General features: G+C 39.1%; 2 protein-coding genes across 5 annotated transcripts in view; both read left to right on the plus strand.

Moving 5' to 3' along the window:
- The window catches only part of LOC139947836 (uncharacterized), a 178,409-nt gene that overhangs the window by 128,382 nt on the left and 29,166 nt on the right, over window positions 1-20,861 (plus strand). Inside the window, exon 17 of one of the 4 annotated variants that reach the window (XM_071945630.1) lies at window positions 9,985-10,125. The exons of the other annotated variants lie outside the window; for them this stretch is intronic. Within the exon in view, the coding sequence (XP_071801731.1) occupies window positions 9,985-10,012 (28 nt within the window). The 3' untranslated portion in view covers window positions 10,013-10,125. Of the gene's footprint in view, window positions 1-9,984; window positions 10,126-20,861 lie in introns of those variants that run through there. 4 annotated transcript variants of the gene reach the window in all.
- On the plus strand, window positions 14,098-19,235 carry LOC139948229 (uncharacterized). The gene is made up of 4 exons (XM_071946317.1): window positions 14,098-15,296; window positions 15,544-15,706; window positions 15,891-16,027; window positions 17,538-19,235. Exons 1-4 carry the CDS (start codon window positions 14,680-14,682, stop codon window positions 17,557-17,559), a joined length of 939 nt encoding a protein of 312 aa, XP_071802418.1. The 5' UTR covers window positions 14,098-14,679; the 3' UTR covers window positions 17,560-19,235.

A 20,861-nucleotide genomic window follows, 5' to 3' on the forward strand; every position in this document is an offset into this window, starting at 1 on the left:
GTAAAGAGGCTATTCCAACAATGTATACATCATCAGAAAGGTCTTGCAAAGAGCTTCAAACGCTCCACAGACATGACCCCACTTTGACCTTGTCTTTGGGTTCAAATCGGATGTTGAAAAGTCAAAAATTCATATCTAAAGAACTACAAATCTCCCATTGGTCGTGCAGCATAGAGATTTTTAATGTACATGTACAACACGTGTAGTGTCATGCTTCAGTGCTCATCCAAAGAGCGCTTAGCTTCGTGTATAGTCTGCGTTCAAGGCGTTTTCCAAACACATTTCCCCTTTCGATTAGTTAGTTTCTTCTACAGTCGTCAGTATTTCAAAAGTTCATATTTCCTCAACCAAATGAGCTATTTTGCAGTCTATACATCATATGAAAGGGCTTTACGTACTTCACAAAAATGATATATTGGCGACATTTCTTCTCTTAGACCTTTTGACCTGTCTAAACCGGAAGTGCCTGTAAAATGCCTTGAACAGGCGTTATTTAATGGCTTTTAGGTTGAAATGTGCCCTTTTGATACTTAAACACATCAATAAAACATTTTCGTTTTTGTATTTCTTTGCATTTTGACGAGCTATTAACAACACTCATTTCACTGATTAAAACACTGACCCAACGATAGCCGAACACCTAGTGTTTGTTTCTACAAACACTAAATTCTAGTTTAAATTATTTTTCTGTGCTAAACAGGTTACTTACAAAGAAAATGGAAATTAAAAATGCTACAGTATGGTGGATTGCACCCCAGTAAGCATGTGTTGTTTTTGTAGTTTGGGCAATAATTTGTGTGTGTGTGAAAAGCACATTGTTGCACTTTTTTTCTTTTTCACAACTGTTTAGAAATTATGAGAGTACATTGTTGACTGGGGTGTCAAACTTCAATCAATGTACCTGATGTATGTATTTGTGTACAGTATGCTAGTGCAAGTACTACACTAGTATCAGTTGCATTATAAACCAGCTGCTGAGTGACAGTGTAACTGGAAGTTTTTTGAGTATCCTAATACTATTTTGTTGAAATGTCAATCATGGTCATGTAGGGTTTGCAATACATGTGTTCAATTTGGATTTTAGGCAAAGTCAAATTTGTTACCCTATTCTTAAGTTGTCATGTTGTACGTTAATATTTTTAAGTATCAACCAACCTATTCACAAAATTTCTCTGCTGGCTACATGTATGATTTCGCTCTTCCAAGCATGATACAACTCTATGGCGACATGATGACACAATAAATCATGAGTTACAATAAATGAGTTACAATAAATCAAAGTTTACTATTTGGAAAAATTGTAACAACTCTGTGTTGTTCCTTTTTTTTTTTTTTTTTTTTTTTTTTAGGTGTTCAGTAATAGCCCGAACAACTCTTTTTTATTGTTCCGTTGTTTTATATTTGTTATAGGTGTTGGGGTTTTCAGCCCGAACACCTCTTACTTTTGTTTGTTTGTTTTTCTTTTCTTAATACTTCTTCTTCTTTCTTCTGAATCTCCCTTGTCCGCTAACAAAGGCAGTACCTTTTCCCAAACTCGTATGAACTTGAAACTTCACACATAGTTAGATATTCATTACATGTGTAGGACAGGAAACCGTTTGAGTTACGTCATGATGACCTCATCCATTCATTATTACATATCTTGAGAACAAAGCAAGCTGAAATATTGTTTTTTACACTAGGGGCTGATTTCACTAACACTTAGAGATCATCGCAAACGCCGAAATCTATCGCTAAATCCAAAATCCATCGCAACTGAGCAATGGATTTTTAATAGCGATTTCACTTAAACTTTGCGATGACAGTTCTCATGGCAACAATCTTGCGATGACTCGTTAGTGGTCGCAACAATCTTGCGATGACTCGTTAGTGGTTGCAACAATCTTGCGATGACTCGTTAGTGGTCGCAACAATCTTGCGATGACTCGTTAGTGGTCGCAACAATCTTGCGATGACTCGTTAGTGGTCGCAACAATCTTGCGATGACTCGTTAGTGGTCGCAACAATCTTGCGATGACTCGTTAGTGGTCGCAACAATCTTGCGATGACTCGTTAGTGGTCGCAACAATCTTGCGATGACTCGTTAGTGGTCGCAAAACTGAAATTAAACAGAAGGCAGATTGGCAATAAAAACAAGTGGAATGGTTAAGCCACTCCCCTAAAAACATTGCACATTGAAGTTAAATTAATTTAACTCAAATATGGTGTGGCAATCAAACAAAAACAGCAGACAAGAATTGTAAATGTTATAATCAAGAAAAACAAGCAAAAGACCAATAAAAATCTGAGCAACAATTGGATAAAAGCAGACCATTGAGTGTATTTGTATTTACAACATTAAAAATTGAGCAACATGGCTAGAGGTGGTAAAAATATAAACAGATATTATTATTGCTTTAAAATTGGGTTTTGTTCCATAAATTGGTCATATGTGACCCGCTCCTTCGTAATGAGGAATATTGAGTAAATTTCATTTTTGAGTTTATCATAATAATCCCAACAAGCAAATCTCAACATTTTAAATAAAATAAAAATCATGTTCATACGACCTTCCTGTTCGAAATAATGTGGAATTTTCGATGACCTTGACGCTAAATGTTATGACCCGTTTTGAAAAACATAAACGCCAGAAAAATTATATTTTTAAAAACGCGACGTCTCACACACTCTTTAAAATAATATTTTTTACTGAATGAAAACATTGATTTTTTAACCCCCCATAGTTGGACCAAAAATAGGACAAAAATTTACGACACCCAATGATTAATTTAACTATAATGTGTAGACAATTTCAACTCCAATTTCAACAATAAATTTGTGATTTTTACCTGAAATGTTAGAGTAATTTGCATTGTTATTTCCAACTTGAAGTGCGAGTTTGTTCCATCACGGCAGGGTTCAACGCATTACCGGGAGGGTGCAAGGAACCACGTAATGCCCCTGGGCTATACAGCTATCACCCGCGTCTACGGCCGTACATTGACTCTGCTTCAAGACCAGGGATCAGATTTCATTCGCAATTTTCCTGTGCATGTTTCTCATGATTTTAGTGATATTTCTCACCCAACACCAAGTTTAACTGAAAGATTATTCCTTTAGTATTACTAAGGAAGGACCGGGGGTTTTGGGTTTGAGCAACAACTTACCAATTATCTTGAAGAACTTCTTTTGATCTCCTGAGGATTCTTGTACTTGAGATGAATAATGGATGATCTTTGCCTGGTTGATCAAATTCCTAACTACTTTACATTGGTTGCGATATTCTTGTCGTTGTATTGCCAATTTGCCAATTTTCCACCACTTCCGCTCCAGTTGACGACAGATCTTTCTCGCTGTACGAATATCATCATTGAACCAGGAGACTTCAGTTTGGACCTTGACTGATCCCATTTTCCAAGGTGCGTATTTATCCAAGATGTCACTGACTGTACTCTCATATTGGCTGACATAGGAATCCAAGCAGTCATGATTAACTTCTAGATTTGCTAAATGAGTGCCTATGTTGCGGAACACTTCGGGAGGATTCACATGTTGCCATTGTCGGCTCTTTATAGTAACGGTTGGGACTTTTGGCTTGCACAGACTCAAGTTACACATGACTGCATAATGGTCTGATAATCCAGGTAGAATAACAAAGTTTGAGACAATTAGTGAGGAGATTTCACGAGTTATGACAAGGTCCAGGCAATGACTGAGACGATGAGTCGGCTCCTTGATATGCTGGGTACGACCAAAAGCCTGAAGTAGATGCTTAAACTGGTTTGCATTGGTGTTGTGGATGTCATCAACATGAATGTTAAAGTCGCCGGTGATGATGATTTCCGATGGATGAAGCAGATATTCCAAAATCAAATTCTCAAACTCCCTTAGAAAACTTGAGAAAGTTTCATGAGTGATGATAACTTTTAGAGGAGTTTATGTTTTTGTTAATTCAATTTGTGATCAGTTTAAGAAATCCTACTACAAAATATTAAAAAGAATACTTCATTCAGCATAAAATCAACATTTAACATAATATCATTCATTGCAATTATTTTATGATTTACAGAATCTTACCCTTTAGCGTTTCCCCAGCCATTTAAGGGTTACCACATAAGTTAATAATTTTTAAATCTAACTGTTCATGAGAAATTAAGTCCAGACTGTTCAAGAGGGAGAGAGATTTATATAACTTGGCCCTTTAAAAAAATCAACCAGAAGAACGGCAAAAAGAAGAAGAAGAAAACAAATTTCACTGCGTTTGTCGGAAGTTTGCCCTTGGTCATTGAGTTACTAAAAGTATACGGTGCCAGTCATGTCCACACGGTGCCAATCATGTACACACGTAGGCCCACATTTAAAATTAGTGCCTGGCGACAAGTAAACATAACGTTGTGGCAAACATTTTAAACAAAAACTTTTCTAGGAAACAAATTATAGAGCAAGGTCCCATCATTAGGCCTTGGTATTGAGATCCAATTACCTCTTATTTAATCCTCCACAGTGACATTGTTTCAGTTTATTTTACATTTGTATCACTCTTTCTATAATCAGAAGACAAGCCACTGTGTGTGCATCTCTGTGGTTTGCCATCTGCTGGCTTATATAGTTCGCTGCCTATTGATTTATCTGGCCTGGTGCCTTTGCTGAAATATGTTTCGTAATTCAAGAGGCCTGGACTATTTTGTAACAGATACAATAGTAAACACTTTATTTATTAATTTATTAATTTATTGCACTCAACATTGTATAGACATAACAATAACTTGAATTATAACACACCTCTTGCTTGTTCTGTATTTTGGTTGGCTGAAACATGGTCACGTGGGATGAACTAATAATAGTCTAGTGATCGCGCGCGCCTGTTTTGCGGGAACTCGTACCCAAGCGGGAACTAGTCTTTGAGAATTTTGCCCGATTACAGCGCCCTCTCTTGACTTGAACCGTGAACTGCAACTATAAAACTTCCTTTCTTTTCCAGATTTCTGTTTCTTATTTGACATTTAAGACCGAGCTGTGTCATAAAACACATGGCCGAGGGAAATAGGCCCCTCTTCTGGTCACTCACAGGCCCGAGGGGAAATAGATGTACACTAGTTACCGAATTATGACAGCCAATATGTGTATAATAGTGTTCGTATCCTGCCACCACTTTTTCATTCGTTATGAAATATATCCAATTTGCAAAAAAAGAATATCTATTTTCCTTAGGTAAAAGTAAGTCACCTATAGTGGTACTGCCATGAAGTTGAAAAAATAAATATTTACAAAGTGAAAATGCTCGCAAAAATAAAAAATTAAAACATTTTGTCTCAGGTGGAAACAAACCCCTTAAAAAAAACCAGGCAGTGGATGGTGGACCCGGCTTCGCTCACTACAATATATTAGTATATATTAGCCGGCATTCAAAATGTTCTCGCTAAAACCCCTGTTGTTTGTTCGCCCTTTTGAGAACAACCCTCATCCATAAAACCCCCACCAACACCAACTCCCAAACTAAAACTGCATTCGCACCTCTATGGTGGTTTAGCTGACTCATCCCAAAGTTAAGTGTGATCCCTAACATTTTCAATGGCGCCCACGCCCCACTAAACATCTCCTGGCGTGCATTGTCTGTGATGCACTTGCTGTTGTAAAAGAAGACACCGAAATGTTTTGTGGGACTCTTCCTGCTGGTTGCCAGAGTTCACAGCAACAATTGTTGTCATGGCGCTCTGTTTTCAAAGAGCAATAATTATCAGCAACAATATAGGCATATTACTAAAAACAACCATGCAACAACACAGAGGAAAAAGTAGTACATGTATATGTTGAATGTGATTATAAATTGTTCAATGACTGTCGTGCAAAATCGATGTTGACAGTTCTGTACAGCGCGGAAGTGAGAATTTAACCAATAAGAAAATATCTCACAACGGCAATATATTATTAAAAATATAAAGTTCGAACATTTCCACACTTATATTATGAAGAAGATTTAAGAGTTGAATGAATCAGTCAGGAGTAAACTGTTTGACAACATAAAATTCTGAAGCGGAAATTAGTGTTCAGATGGAACAGCCAAAACGATGAAGTTGGAAACCCCCACTTATCAGCAAACTGCATACCAACAAATATGGGGCCCCAAATACGCTATTGGGCGTTTGCTCTTACTCCCCCAATCGAAAAACGATGTTTCGTCATGAAAATCACAACTTTAAATGGGTTGAGAATCAATTTTAACAATTTATCTTAAAATATAATGGCCAGAATAAAAACCTGGTATATTGTAGTTCATAGTTGGCAACGAGCCTCGTTATCTGGCTGCTGGGAGACATTTTTGGTGTTTTTACAGCATATAGCAGCTACTAGTGTATTCACACGGCTTCAAAAATAGTTGTGCTCACACGCGGAATAGTCACTGGTGGCAACCTCAAAATAAAGGCGGGATCCAGCATGACCCCGCTATAGTTTGGAGCTGTTACTAGGCAGAAATGTAGTAGACATAATTGGTTAGGTGCCATCTGATGTGCGAGTGAAATCTAGAAACTGCAAAAAATACAGCCAGATTGAGACCCATCAAACACTTGCGTGAATGGCACAGAAAGCAGCCATTTATTTCCCAATCGTCCGAGACGCGTTTCGACATCATCGTTATGAATGAAACTGCCAAATACATGTATGGGCACAATGGGATGTTAGAATCACCACGGAATATCCCGAAACATAGCCGATCGTCGAGAGTGACAGCGCAGCCAAAACACTGGTGTCCGGCCCCATTGACGCAAAGCATTTGAAAAGATGTTTTCGCAACTTTTCTACAAGCTATTTGGGACAGTTGTTGAACATGAACCACTACCAAACGTTGCAGATAATAGGAATAAACCTTTCTCAGCATGAATCCGAAGTCAGATAAGAAAAATAGTAAACCATTTTCTGAATATTATTTTTTTTTAAGCGTGTGTTTATGCATGGTTTATGATGGCTGTGCAAGGTGTGTTCACTTCTGCATTACCAGTTGATTGCTGTTGTAACACTAAAGTTCACTCAGTGTACATAAAGTCTTTGTACGTTGTACAAGGAATCCGTCGATCACAACTCGTAGTAAAACACACCACACTCGGCAATTCTTTTCATTAGCAACCTATACAATCATAATCAATTTAGCTGTTTGAAGACCGTTATTTATAGAGCTCCTCCTTGAATCCACAACCTGCTAAAACTGCTATTGTTAGTCTGAACAATCTTACTAGTGACAAAAGGAATTATCCTCCGTTGAAACTACAGCGAACACTTCCGGTCATTTTAGCTGAGGTTAAATACCTCTGTTAAATTGAAACAACGGTGTAAGTGCAATTTTAACGGAGGAGGTTTTCATAGTGTGTAGGGCGTATATGTGATATACACAGTTTGTGCACCCTAGGCTTAACTGTGTACATACATGTACACATGGGCGCGCATGTAGGCTTAGCAATAACCAGTAGCCAAAGCAACTTTCTGACCTTTGCAAATTAGATTACATAACTTTTAAATTACAGTTGACTGCTCTTTTGTGTGTGGATTGGACTATGGTGTTGCTATGTTGTGCTTCTGATCTCAGACCTACATGTACCAAGTCTAACGCATTAGGCGTGAGACTCACGCATTAGGGGTCTGTCTCACGCTCACATGCGCCACAACCATTTTCTCACGCATTGGGGCCAGACCGTAAAAAAAAGAAAAAAAATTACGACAATGTTTTGCCAAATCGCGCTCGTGTGTACAAAAAACGTAGACCACAAAGTTTGCACAATCTTCAGATTGCATGCAGTTTATCAGAATCATCAACTTTAGCTGCCGTACAAACAGAGCGCAAAATTTGCAGATTGCGCACGCTTTTGCAGTTGACTGCTCTTTTGTGTGTGGATTGGACTATGGTGTTGCTATGTTGTGCTTCTGATCTCAGACCTACATGTACCAAGTCTAACGCATTAGGCGTGAGACTCACGCATTAGGGGTCTGTCTCACGCTCACATGCGCCACAACCATTTTCTCACGCATTGGGGCCAGACCGAAAAAAAAGAAAAAAAATTACGACAATGTCTTGCCAAATCGCGCTCGTGTGTACAAAAAACGTAGACCACAAGTTTGCACAATCTTCAGATTGCATGCAGTTTATCAGAATCATCAACTTTAGCTGCCGTACAAACAGAGCGCAAAATTTGCAGATTGCGCACGCTTTTGCTCTATCAGCAGGTTCAGCTAAAATTCAGCAGAGCGCAAAACGCTTATTGCGCACAAGTTTGTCCCGATTCGTTTAGCAAATTCGTTCAATGCGCTCAACACAGCGGAGGATTTTGGAGGGGGGGGGGGGGAATAATATGACACAATCGTACCTCCACATTAACCGCCAACATCTCCTGTGTACCTCATGTGAGTTTTAAGTATTCTGAAGAGGTTTTTGATGCATTTTGAAACACTTTTTGTCCACAATTAAATTTCTGCCAAAAAGTTGGGCGGCGATTTCGATATCCGAGTTTCCGGGGGGGTGGGGGGGGGGTTTGAGCTTTGAAAAATCTCACGGATAGCTGGCCTCTGGACGTGGCATTTCTGTGATCTATAAAGATAATGGGACCTGATCAAAAGCTCTTATAAACAATAATAATTGAGGGTCACATTTTGGTTCTTGAATCTCCAGACAGCTTCATCCATATGAATTTCTGTTTTCTGGGTTGCTCAAGAATGAGCAGTGGGTCCGATAGGTCTTTGTTTGTTCTCCACACCAGAGCTCATATTTCTATAAGTCTTAAAGCCATTGGACACTTTCGGTAAACAGTATTTTCCAAAGGCCCACACTTCGTGTATCACAACGTATATATAAAATAACAAACCTGTGAAAATTTAGGCTCAATCGGTCATCGGAGTTGGGAGAAAATAACGGGAAAACCCACCCTTGTTTATGCATGTTTCGCTGTGTCATGACATGTGTTTAAAATAAATCCATGTTTCTCGATTCTCGATTTCGAGAATTAATAATTGTTGTCATGTTTTCTCAAAAAGTAAAGCATTTCATGGAATAATATTTCAAGAGAAGTCTTTCACCATTACCTTCTGTAAACCCTGTATGTTATTTGTAAATCTGTGAACTTTTTTTTTTCTGTTCCGAAAGTGTCCAATGGCTTTAATAGTCAGCATAAATCTGAGACTTAAAAAAAAAATGTTGAGGGAAACATTTCTAAAATTTAATTGTGTGATCTGTTTTCATCATCATTCTCTTTGAATGTTTAAAGACACTGGACACTAATGGTAATTGTCAAAGACCAGTCTTCTCACTTGGTGTATCTCAATAACAAACCTGTGAAGTTTTTAGCTCAATTGGTCGTCAAAGTTGCAAGACAATAATGAAAGAAAAAACACCATTGTCTCACGAGATTGTGTGCTTTCAGATGCTTGGTTTTGAGACCTAAAATCTAATTCTGAGGTCTCAAAATCAAGTTTGTGGAAAATAACTTATTTCTCGAAAACTATGTCACATCAGACATGTCAGAGGGAGCTATTTCTCACAATGTTTATACTATCAACCTCTCCCCATTTATCTTATCAATTAAGGTTTTATGCTAATAATTATTTTGAGTAATTAACAACAATAGTATACACTGCCTTTAACATGGAAAATGCGTTAACTCTTTTTGTTACAATTATTATGATTTTTTTAAATTTATAGCTGTTGCAATTGTTCACCATGCTCACCAACCAAAATTATTGGTTTATTGATAATTAAAATCATTTCAAAAGTCACAGCAAAAAGCCGAATTGTATTTGAAATTACAAACATTACAATAAATATGTTAAAAATATATACTATATTTATTAAAATGACCAATATAAATGCAAAAAATATAGATCTGCCTGACGTTTCGACCCTATTAGTTATAAATGCTTACAGATTCCCTACATCCTTCAATCTTGATTGTTTTAACAGATCTTACCTTCAGCTCCCTAGGGTTCTTTTCACGTTAAATATTTGTTCTCGCCATTTTCGCTCAGCGATCGCTGCAGTCCATTCAGGTTCTGAGGACGGTTCCACGGTGTCAGACAACAGCACCCTGTCTCAGCATGTTTGTCGAACGCCCCGGCCTTACCAAGAAGTTAGTTCCCTCCTGGGACATCCCACAGGTTCGAGAGACATTGACAAAGCCTCCTTCTCATTAGCCTTGATCAAGGCGCTCCAGCCGGCCGCGACCGGCATAATTCAAGTCCCCACTGAATTCCGCCAGCACACCCCATACATAACACATAACCATCTATACGGTGTACATAATATTGTACATGTATGTGAGTACTTTATAAGTAACGCCTTGATGGTTTTGTAACTGCCCAAATTTAGGGCGGAGCTCATACTGCTAATGTTTACTAAAAACCTGTTCTCATTGGTTGTTGGTTGACCTATAAACTCTCGCTGCGATATCAATCACAGTGTTCTGCAAGCACTCGCAATAGCGGCGACGGAGGGAGAAATCGGTACCTTCGTAAAAAAAAGGGTTCAACCCCCAAAATAAATAAAAAAGGTTGTTAACTGTAAGTCGCTTGAAATCAATGGTGTATAATTTGCAACAGCACATAGTAGCACAACTACAGAAGCTTTCAATAGAAGGAAGAAAATTAGACCATGCATCAAGGGTGTGAAATGTGTTTGAGAAAGGTTCAAAATGTATGCAGGTGTCATGGGTTTCCGGTAGGATATGGCTACTTGGTTAGAATTCTGAGATGTAATTGTAAGGCATGACACTTGTACACCACACCCGAACTGCAGACCACCGAACTGCAGACCACCATGGGATCATATTACACAAACCACAACCCATCCCAGTGGCGTAACCAGAGGGGGGCTGGCGCCCCCCGCCCCCCGCTCAGAACCCTTGCCCCCCTCTTGCCCCCCCATATGAAATCGGAGAAAAGTATATTCTTATAGGCCCAGCACTGTATAGGCCTAATATATAAATCGTTTAAGGCTGCATAAAATGCTGCCGTAAAGGGAAACTTTTATTCATATCAGTATGTGGACTATAACATGAAAAATGCATGGAAAGGCGCGCGCGATCGTATTGGCGGTAAATGTTTGTTGTGGTTTTGCGGTTACAGAGAGTGCAGGATGTGACAAAGTTCTGTTAAATACATGGTGGTCTGAATGCAGACCAATAGCTCTGTTAACACAACTTAGTCAGATCATGGAGGTAGAAATTCTACCTCCATGGTCAGATGCACTACAGAGAAATTACTACAGCAAAATGGCCAGCGAAAAAGGTTGCTTAGACCATTAATTTCTTCTCCTTTCAAGCAAGTGGTGCAATTGAGAGGAGATAGGCCTATTTTAAATATCCATTTCATAACTAAAATGTGATTATTAAACACCCACAATTTCAATCCTGCATTTTTTTTTTTTTTGATGGCTTACACTTGTTACAATAAGGCCGAGTAAAAAAAAGAAACATGTTTAGTGTCTGGGTTTCTCAAAAAAAGGAAGGAGGAGGGGCTTTTTATTTTTATATTTCAAGATGGCCACCATGAATGTCAAATATGTTTTTCTGCTGCTGAATACACAAAACATTAATGAAACAGTTTGGTCAAGGCATTCAGACAAGACATTCAGATTTTGTTCTGTTTTGCAGAGATCATTTAAAATAACCCTTTTTCAAAAAACAAAAACAAAAACATGTGCATAAAAATAACTTAAGCAAAAAAAAAGAAAAAGTAAGCGGGTGGGACGCTAAACATTCCTATTTTTCTATTTTTACTTGGCCTAATATTATTATGTTTTGGGTATTTACACACCCACAGAGCCTATTTGAGAATGCCGTGTACAACTCTAAATTGGTACTTGGTGATCACAGTTGGTAATTTAATCCTTTTATACAGTCAAAAGGTTTTATCTTATACAAAATGACAAGTTCTCTAAGATTTTGTTGTTTTCGCAATCTTTTGTTACCTGCTGACTATGTAGACTGTTTTAGAACTGCATTGGTGTGTATCAACTATATATCAGTTAACATATTTAATAATAATCGTGCACTTCTTTGGCCCCCCCAAATTTAATCTTTGCCACCACCAAATGAAAATGTCTAGTTTCGCCGCTGACCCATCCACAACCTGTTTTGTGAATGAGAGGTCACCCCATGTGCATTATGAATGTTTGTGTAATATGATCCCATGGTGGTCTGCAGTTCGCTATACTGTTGTTGCTGCACAATGTACTGTACATACAAACTGCATACAATGTATACGTTGTTCGTGTATGCACTGCGTGCAGACTGCCGAATCGTGCCGCACCGGGCTGGGCACACTACGCCAACAGCCTTGAATCAAGGCTACCCTCTCATCAAGGTAGCCTTTCTTTTAGCGGTAGCCATCGCCTGCCAACGGAGTGAGCTCCAGTCGCTGACAATTGATCCTGAGGGCACATACATGTACGCCGGGAGCAGGGAGTGGTGCAACTGATTTCTACGTGTATGATGGCTTTTCTTACAAAGAATCAGTCATCATCTTTTCACTCGTCGGACATCTTTGTGCTAGATATTCCGTCCCTGCAGATATACTCTGGTGCCCAGTACAAGCTCTTAAGCGGGGAGAATAAGCAAGCAGCTTTTTATTACATCCACATCCAGTGGCCTCGAAAGACACCATTGCTGGATAGTGCAAGCAATCAAGGCAGCCTCAACAGATGCTTGGCAAACCCCTCTCCAAACCCCTGTGCATGAGAGCGCTGTTGCGTATACTGGTATGTTAACAAATCTTACAATTTGAATCGGTTAGGGAAAATGCATTAGTAGTGGCTCTACGGGTAAGTATTTGTTCGTACACTCCTACCACCGGGGTGGGAGATTGATTAATTATGCCAGTTTTTGTACATTTAATTTGGGACCTTAACTTTGTTACACAATCAAATAACTTTAAAATATTCTGTTGCAGACTTTGCTATGTAATGTCTGTTTTCACGCAATCTGCATATTTTGTCACAAATAAGCCAAAATTATCCTAGTCAATAACTTGCACAATTATTTTAAAGGATTTGAATACCTTTTCAAAATGTCCATAGATTTCCATTAAACTTACAGGGTGTGAAGATAATGATAGTGGAAAGCTTCCCTTCAAATATTACTTAATACTGAGGTGCTGTAGTTTTTGAGAAATTAGTAAATCAATGTCATGAAAATACGTTTGTAAATTATTAAAATAATTTTCGTCTCACGAGACGAAAATTATTTTCATGACATTGTTTTACTCATTTCCCAAAAACTACAGCACCTCAGCACGTAATATTACCAGGGAAGCTTTCTACCATCATTATCTTCAAACTGTGTAAGTTTAGTGTAAATCTGTGGACATTGTGTTTTTTGTCATACTACAAAAGTTACATAGACCCTTTAAAGGCGGCCTTTGAACCGTAATGCAGGATACACGCACATTATCATAATGATTTCGTTCGCTTTTTGGCAGGATAGTTTTGGAGCATACCGTATAAATAATAAAACCTTAATCGAAACTGATAAAGCACTGCTATATCTGGCACAAGATAATAGAAGAAATAAAAGGCTGCGACAGGGATTTAACATTGAGGACCATTTTATCAAATTAAGTAACTTGAGGAAGGCATTGTCACTTGATGCATTTGTGGCTTTGTTATTTGGTGGGGGGCATCTTTAAGATCGCGAGGGCATAGTCAGCGATGAAGTACAATTCGAGACTGAAAATAGAATTTCAAATCTAAGAAGATGATGTGTTCAAACCCTGACTGAGGGAATCAACATAGGAGAAATACATGTAGAGGCATTTCATCAAAATGATGGGAATTGAGCACATTGATGAGGGTGATATGCACAACAACGACCCTGACGCTGACTCTGACACTGATGTAGAAGAATTAGCCATACCTAATCAAGGGCAAATTCGAACGGGTAGGCCTTCTCTTTCGTCCATGTCACTCAGAGTGAGAGCAGAAAACAGATCACCAGAACATGGTCGGGCAAAAGCCTACAAGAGTCTTACCAGAAGGGTCCACTCACAAGAAAAGGAACTGGCTAATATTGCAACCAAAGTCCATCATGGTGGAAAGGAAGATTTCTGTATGGCGTTGGCAATGAGCATTAAGAAAAGAAGTCAAGAGAATACCGAACACGTACAATGGGATGGCAAGCTACATGTATCATCCGAAGATATAATATATGTTTTGAAGAATATCCAAGTCAAATCCAATTCCAGTATGATCAGCTTATATACGTAACACCACTCCCACAAGACATAATGACACTTCTTGTTGTTGAACAACCAATAATCACACACAAGAACCTGATCCAGTTGACTCATTTTCATATGTGGCAGATGTACAAATTTCTCACGATGGATCCGACAATTCCAAAGACTGCTGACGCTGATGTCAACAATAAGAATGAGAAAGATTTTGTATTTGGCTTGTCGTCAAACGAAATCAAGTCATACCAGAACCATGCTGATAAATTCCATCGTTTGATGTGCTTCAAATATGGGCCAACCAGCTTAACGTCGTACATGATGAAACTGATTGATGTTGTACCCCTACTACTAGAAAGGTTTCCCTTCCATTCAATGATGAGGCTGGCTACAGAAGCTGGTGAACATCGGCATTACCTGAACATGACGTACTTTCACCAGCACACCTTAAGGGGGTGGGGGTAAGAATAGACCCACAGTTTTGCAAGCTCTCTTCGAATGGCAGTGCGATGCCTTTGGTACCGCATCAGACAAGGTCCATCCGAAATTGTTGATGCGTTTGACGAGTTCGTTGAATCTCATATAACGAACGACTTGAATGTCGGTGGTGATGAAGACAGTCTCAGCGATAGTGAAGATCAAAATCCAAGTTCATCGGGAGACGCGGCAGTTGATACCAACGAAGAAATAGATGAACTGCATGTAAATACATCCAGAAGTATTCTTTATAGTCAAAGGTTTGTCCTTGCCGGTAAACTGGGCGTTTCCCATGAGGCACTGTCTCTTCAGATACGACGGTTAGGCGGAAGAGTCTGGGGGTCAAGTAGCAGATTGCCCGATGAGAGAATTCCCTTACATTGGATAGTTGTTTCATCCCAAGCAGAGTGTAACAGGGAATCACGGAATGTTTCAAATAACCTGGCCGAGGGATATAGGAGGGACTGGGTAGTTTTATCGGAAAAGTACTTCGAACACTGTGTTCGAGATAACATAAATGTGGGTGTTGATAACTACCTGCTAGACACACAAAGATTGAGAGAAGCTCCACAGCAGTCACTTCAGGCACTAAGGAAGCTTCCTGCTCCAGGCGATACGATGGGACAAGAAAGCAGAAGGTAATATATAGCATAAAAATCAAACGACTCTGTCCTAGACAAGAGCTAAGCAAAAGTTTATTTTTCATTACGCCACTAAACAGAACCTATAGGATACCATATTAATCACATGCATCACGCACTAAAAAGGTAAATAATTGATTAGAAAAAAGAAAAAAATATTTTGTTTTTAGGACTAACAACTATTAAGAATACAAAATGTCAACGTTTGTCGTTTTTTTTTTTTTTTTAAACACTTTTTCTTCAGAATCTCAGCTTTAACCAAGCTAAAGCGTCATCTCAACAGCGCACCGGGACATAGATCTAAAGTTTTGAAGGAAGGCACGCGACAAGTTCTAAAGGAAAACAGACACCGTAGGCCCAGTACAGCCTCTGGATTTTCAGTTTTCAAGAAATCTAAGTTTAAAGAGGTATGCAGTCCATATAAACCTGTGTTACGTTCATATTATTGTATTTTATCGTGCACCATTTTGGCGCCCAGTTTATACAATACAAAATGTCACGTTTTCACTTCAAAATTTTAGGATTAAGACACTTCCGTATGTCTCTATGTATATCTAACCCATGTTTATATTTTTTTCTATTATCCAACAGGCTCTTGCAAATGTCTCAACTTTTACAATTGCTAATCGAACTGTTTGCGATGATTGGCGTGCTATGCCAGAGATGGACAAGGACAACTACAACAGAAGAGCCTTATCGTTGATTAATGATGTACCCCTACAAGCCAGGTATTTTCCCCCCAAATGTTGACATTGGCTTCATTTTTATATGGAAAAAACACATCGTTTTGAAAACGTAGTCGAATTCCCTTTTGGTATTAGAACCCCCTTTTAGTATAAAAATATGAAAGTTTTCAATGCTTGTGAAACCACCATGAAATCTTGGTAAACACGATTTGGCTGATAATTTGTTATTTTTCTTTCACCAAGTTTACCATGCTCTTATAAAACTTGCAATTCCCTTAAAATCGCCATGAAAAAAATAGTTTTGTAGACAACTCACTGGTTCCTCACGGAATGCACTCCATCCAGGCACCCAACCTCCTTAATTGCTGAATAATTACACCTTCTGTCCCATGGGGAAAATTAATTTGTCCGTTTCATTAATTTACTATCCAAACCTAAACAGCGGTCCACGATAACCACTGGAAGTGTACTGTTGACCTGAAACAAGGTGAAACTTCAAGGTTGACAAATTACCCTAATTAATGGTTCCAAACTGTGTTTAAGCATGGCTCAAGCATGCTTCAAGCCAATAACATATTGATTCCCTGACTAAACCAAACTACACAGACAAGACCAAAGAGAGCGTTGAGGTGTTTTCAGCGGCTAAAGATGGCACAGTGAAATCTTCCTTGCTCTATGGTGATTGATGTAAAGTCTGTCACCGTGCAAGATTAAAGGGGGGGATTTACAATAGCCAATTAAATGCAGCCAATTAAATCCCATTTTTGATATCAGAACCCTTTTTTAGTAACAACATTTCCTCCGAACCCCTTTTGGTATCCGAACCCCTTTTTAATAGTACACATTTCATCCGAACCCCTTTTGTTATCCGAACCTCCTTTTGATATCCGAACCCCTTTTTAATATACACATTTCTTCTGAACCCCTTTTGATATCCGAACCCCCTTTTTATATCTGAACCCCCTTTTGATATCTGAACCCCTTTTTAATCATGCACATTTCTTCCGAACCCCTTTTGATATCCGAACCCCCTTTTTATATCTGAACCCCTTTTGATATCCGAACCCCTTTTTAATCATACACATTTCTTCCGAACTCCTTTTGATATCCAAACCCCCTTTTTATATCCGAACCCCATTTGATTTCCGAACCCCTTTTTAGTCCTACACATTTCATCCGAATCCCTTTTGATATCCGAACCTCTTTTGATATCCGAACCCCTTTTGATATCAGAAGCCCTTTTGATATCCGAACCCCTTTTGATATCCGAACCCCTTTTGATATCCGAACCCCTTTTGATATCCGAACCCCTTTTGATATCCGAACCCCTTTTGATTTCCGAACCCCTTTTGATTTCCGAACCCCTTTTGATTTCCGAACCCCTTTATGGGTCATAACAAAGAAGCACTTCAAGCCTTTGTCTCGTTAGTTTTTGCACCTCCCGGTATTTCTTGATAAATATATTGAAGTAAATAAGCTTACTAATTTATGAAATATACCTAAAATGTCAAAACTTAAAACTAAAGTCGCTTCTTCTATTACACCACAAAAGGAAAGAAGAACCCGGAGAGTGACCTTGCCCCTAACATCAGTGCAACCATGGTGCAACATAAAGCCTTTGTATGTCTGTGACGTATGGGACGCATGCTTACAACCCATATCTGTGGGTATATAATGCACTGGAACTACTGATGTACTCGCACTTTGTGACAACAGCATGAGCACGATGTTCAGCAGAGGAGATAGTGTACAAGCGCTTGATGTAGAGTCTGGTGTGTGGCGGACAGCTACTATCATGGATGTGGGAGAGGAAGACTACTTGATTCACTATGACACTTGGTCACACAAGTTTGATGAAAAATTACGCCACTGCCAAATCCGTGCTAAGACTATCGAGAAAGAACTGGGCAAGTGTAAGCGAGCAAACGAAACCCACATCATCAAGTCGACAGTCTTGCAAGGAAATGTCATGTAAACCCATCATTTATGGTGAAAGACGATGACGTTAACATAATTTATAACGGAAATCTGGTCAACGGAAAGATTGTGATCAATGATCCATTCAATGAAATGTTTGGCGTTTTGATTGAAGAGTCAGGCAGCAATAGCCACATTGTTTAAGTGAACTATGATAAGCTCGCAAACACCAACCCTCCCATACAGACAGAAGCCCCCAAAAGCAGGCGCAAGAAATGCAGAAAGGGTAGCAACATTGGTCAAACACATCGTGTGGTTGCAAAGTATCGCATAGATTTCCAACATCAGAGGCACGTTTTATCCAGCAAATCTGAGCCTCAAGCAGACAGTCTGGATCCACGCCCACTTACCGAAGTCACACAATGCATTGTTGCTGACAAGTTGGTCAGATGTGGAGATTTCTTAAGAACTGAGAAAATTAATAACTTTAATTTTGTGGTTAAAATACAGGTAGATAGTAGTGGCCAGTGTGAAGCATCTGGCTATATACCATAATGGACATGGGCAAAAAGAAATTTTTGCCAAGTTGGAACATTTTGTACCAAACTGGAACACCCACAAACTGTTAAAGTGAGCATGGATACCGCTTGGCAGCAGAGAGTAACCAGTACACAGCTAGCCGCCGCGGAACGAATGATCCGACATGCGGTGCCACGCATCCAAGACATTTTTCAGAGACTTGCTGCTCTTGGATAAAATATAAGAGATCCACCTGAGAACGGCCTTGCCTCTCACAAACGGCAAATTAAAATATGTTTCAGCTATGATAACCAAATTGACGCTAAGGAGTTAGGATTGAATGCACATAATGCTTTTAGAGAGGACTATTGTCCACGAAGCTACAAGAGTTTAGACAAACTTTTAGGGCAACATTGGGATTGCAAACAACTTGCGGGTAGTGACAAATATGCCTATGTTTGCCGGTTGATTGTTAAGCTCTTAGCTAGAACCCAAGTCATTGAGATAACTGCAAATACGGTGTGCTCATCTGCCTTCGACTGGCGTCCTGAATACAGACTGGATACCATGATTGAAACAATAAATGCCCATAAAACACTAGTCTAGTAAATGCATGGACTCACTCACACACCCAGTGTAAACTTGTGGACATCGCCGCGGTGTTAAAAATGTGGATGTTATTTTAACATATTGGTGTTATATTCTTCAAACACTCTAGTGTTAAAATTACACCAACTGTGTGTAGTCCACTAGAACACCGAAAATTGTTGCAAGGCAGTCACTGGTGCATACTGGGTAAATAGTGGGAATTTAAAACCCGTTTAATGGTTGTGTTGTTTTATGCACTCCTTCAAAATGGTTTTTTTTGTTTTGTTTTTTTTCATGTCGAAGGACGACATTGTCTACTGTCAGAATCAAAGAAAGAAAAAGATCCATTTAAACAAATAAAAGTTTTAACAGACAAAACTATGTGTAATAACACAGTTATTCAAATTGCAGAAAGATTGGTCTATACTGTTTGAATAGGCCTATTGTTTGTAACCAGTGCGCCTGCCGCTAAGTTCACAACAGATCGGTGTACACAGTTTGGACATCTTTTGTTTTTTAACGCGTTTTTTTACTTTTTGTTTTGTTTTTGGACTCTTGCTTTTGATTCTTGGTGTTTTTTATCCCTCCTAGCTACCGCTGGATCGTGCTTTTTAAACTCTCATCGTTTTGGTGTAATTTGTCGTCGGTTTTAATTTTTTAATTCGCTGGCTGTCTGCCTTGCTACGGCGGCCATTTTAAACCCCTTGTTATAGACTTTTTGTTTCTTACTGCGTCATCGTCGTCGTCGTTTTGTCTTCGTATTTTATTGGGACTTTTTACACATGATGGATAACTCTAAAGCCTGCTGGAAAACCCTCATAGCCTCACTGATGTTAGTCTTAATCAGGATTAACAGTGTCAGTCAACCCTCATTACCTTTGCTGCATTTTGTGGAGCATTGGTCTGCACCAGTAAACATCTCGTCAGATAACCTTAGTCTTCAAACCCCGGTGAGTCAGTTCCATGCTACTCTTTTGAACTTGGAACATTATCAACCATACTATCAGCCAAACAATGCTAAAGTACAACTTAAAAACCGTTCTTGTATTGGTACTGTTATGCTGGTGATGTTACCCTTAACCCAGGACCAGCGTACCAGCCTAAATACCCATGCCAAGTGTGTACAAAAGCAGCCAAATGGGGACAGGAATGCCTACAATGTGATTGTTGTCAGCAATGGTACCATGTACACTGTTTAAGTATGGATAGGAACATCTATAGCATTTTTGAACAACATTCGTCTTACACCTGGATCTGTTGTACTTGCAGAATGCCCAATTTTGACACCTACTTTGGATCGCTAAACAAATTTAGTGATAGTAACATTTTTGACAGTCTCTCTAGCATTAGCATTGACAGTCTGCCACCAGATATGCTTCAATTGGTAAACCATTAAACTCATCTAGCCCTAGTAAACATGCTGCTGAAAATGCACAGAGTAAAGCCAAGGTCGGTAAATCTGCACGAAAACCTAAGGAACGCCCTCTGAAGTTTGTAAATGTGAACTGTCAAAGTGTGCGTGCTAAACTGCCTGGTTTCCAACACCTCCTGCAGGACGAAGACCCTGATGTAGTGGTAGGCACAGAATCGTGGCTACGGGAGAGATTTTCCCTTCTACTTTTCAAGTCTTCCGAAAGGATCGTGCAAAGGAGATGCACATGGTGGTGTATTTATTGCTGTTAAGGACAACCTGATTGCACAGGATGAAACTAATAATTTGGACCAAACCGATTGTGAGTTGAAGTGGATTAGTATTCACGTCAAGGGGATAGCACCGGTCTACATAGAGGCCTTTTATTGTTCACAAAAGACAGATAATGACTATATGCGTCTACTCGAAAGCTCCATTGAG

Source organism: Asterias amurensis, chromosome 15 (genome assembly GCF_032118995.1).
Source record: "Asterias amurensis chromosome 15, ASM3211899v1".
Classification (NCBI taxonomy): domain Eukaryota; kingdom Metazoa; phylum Echinodermata; class Asteroidea; order Forcipulatida; family Asteriidae; genus Asterias; species Asterias amurensis.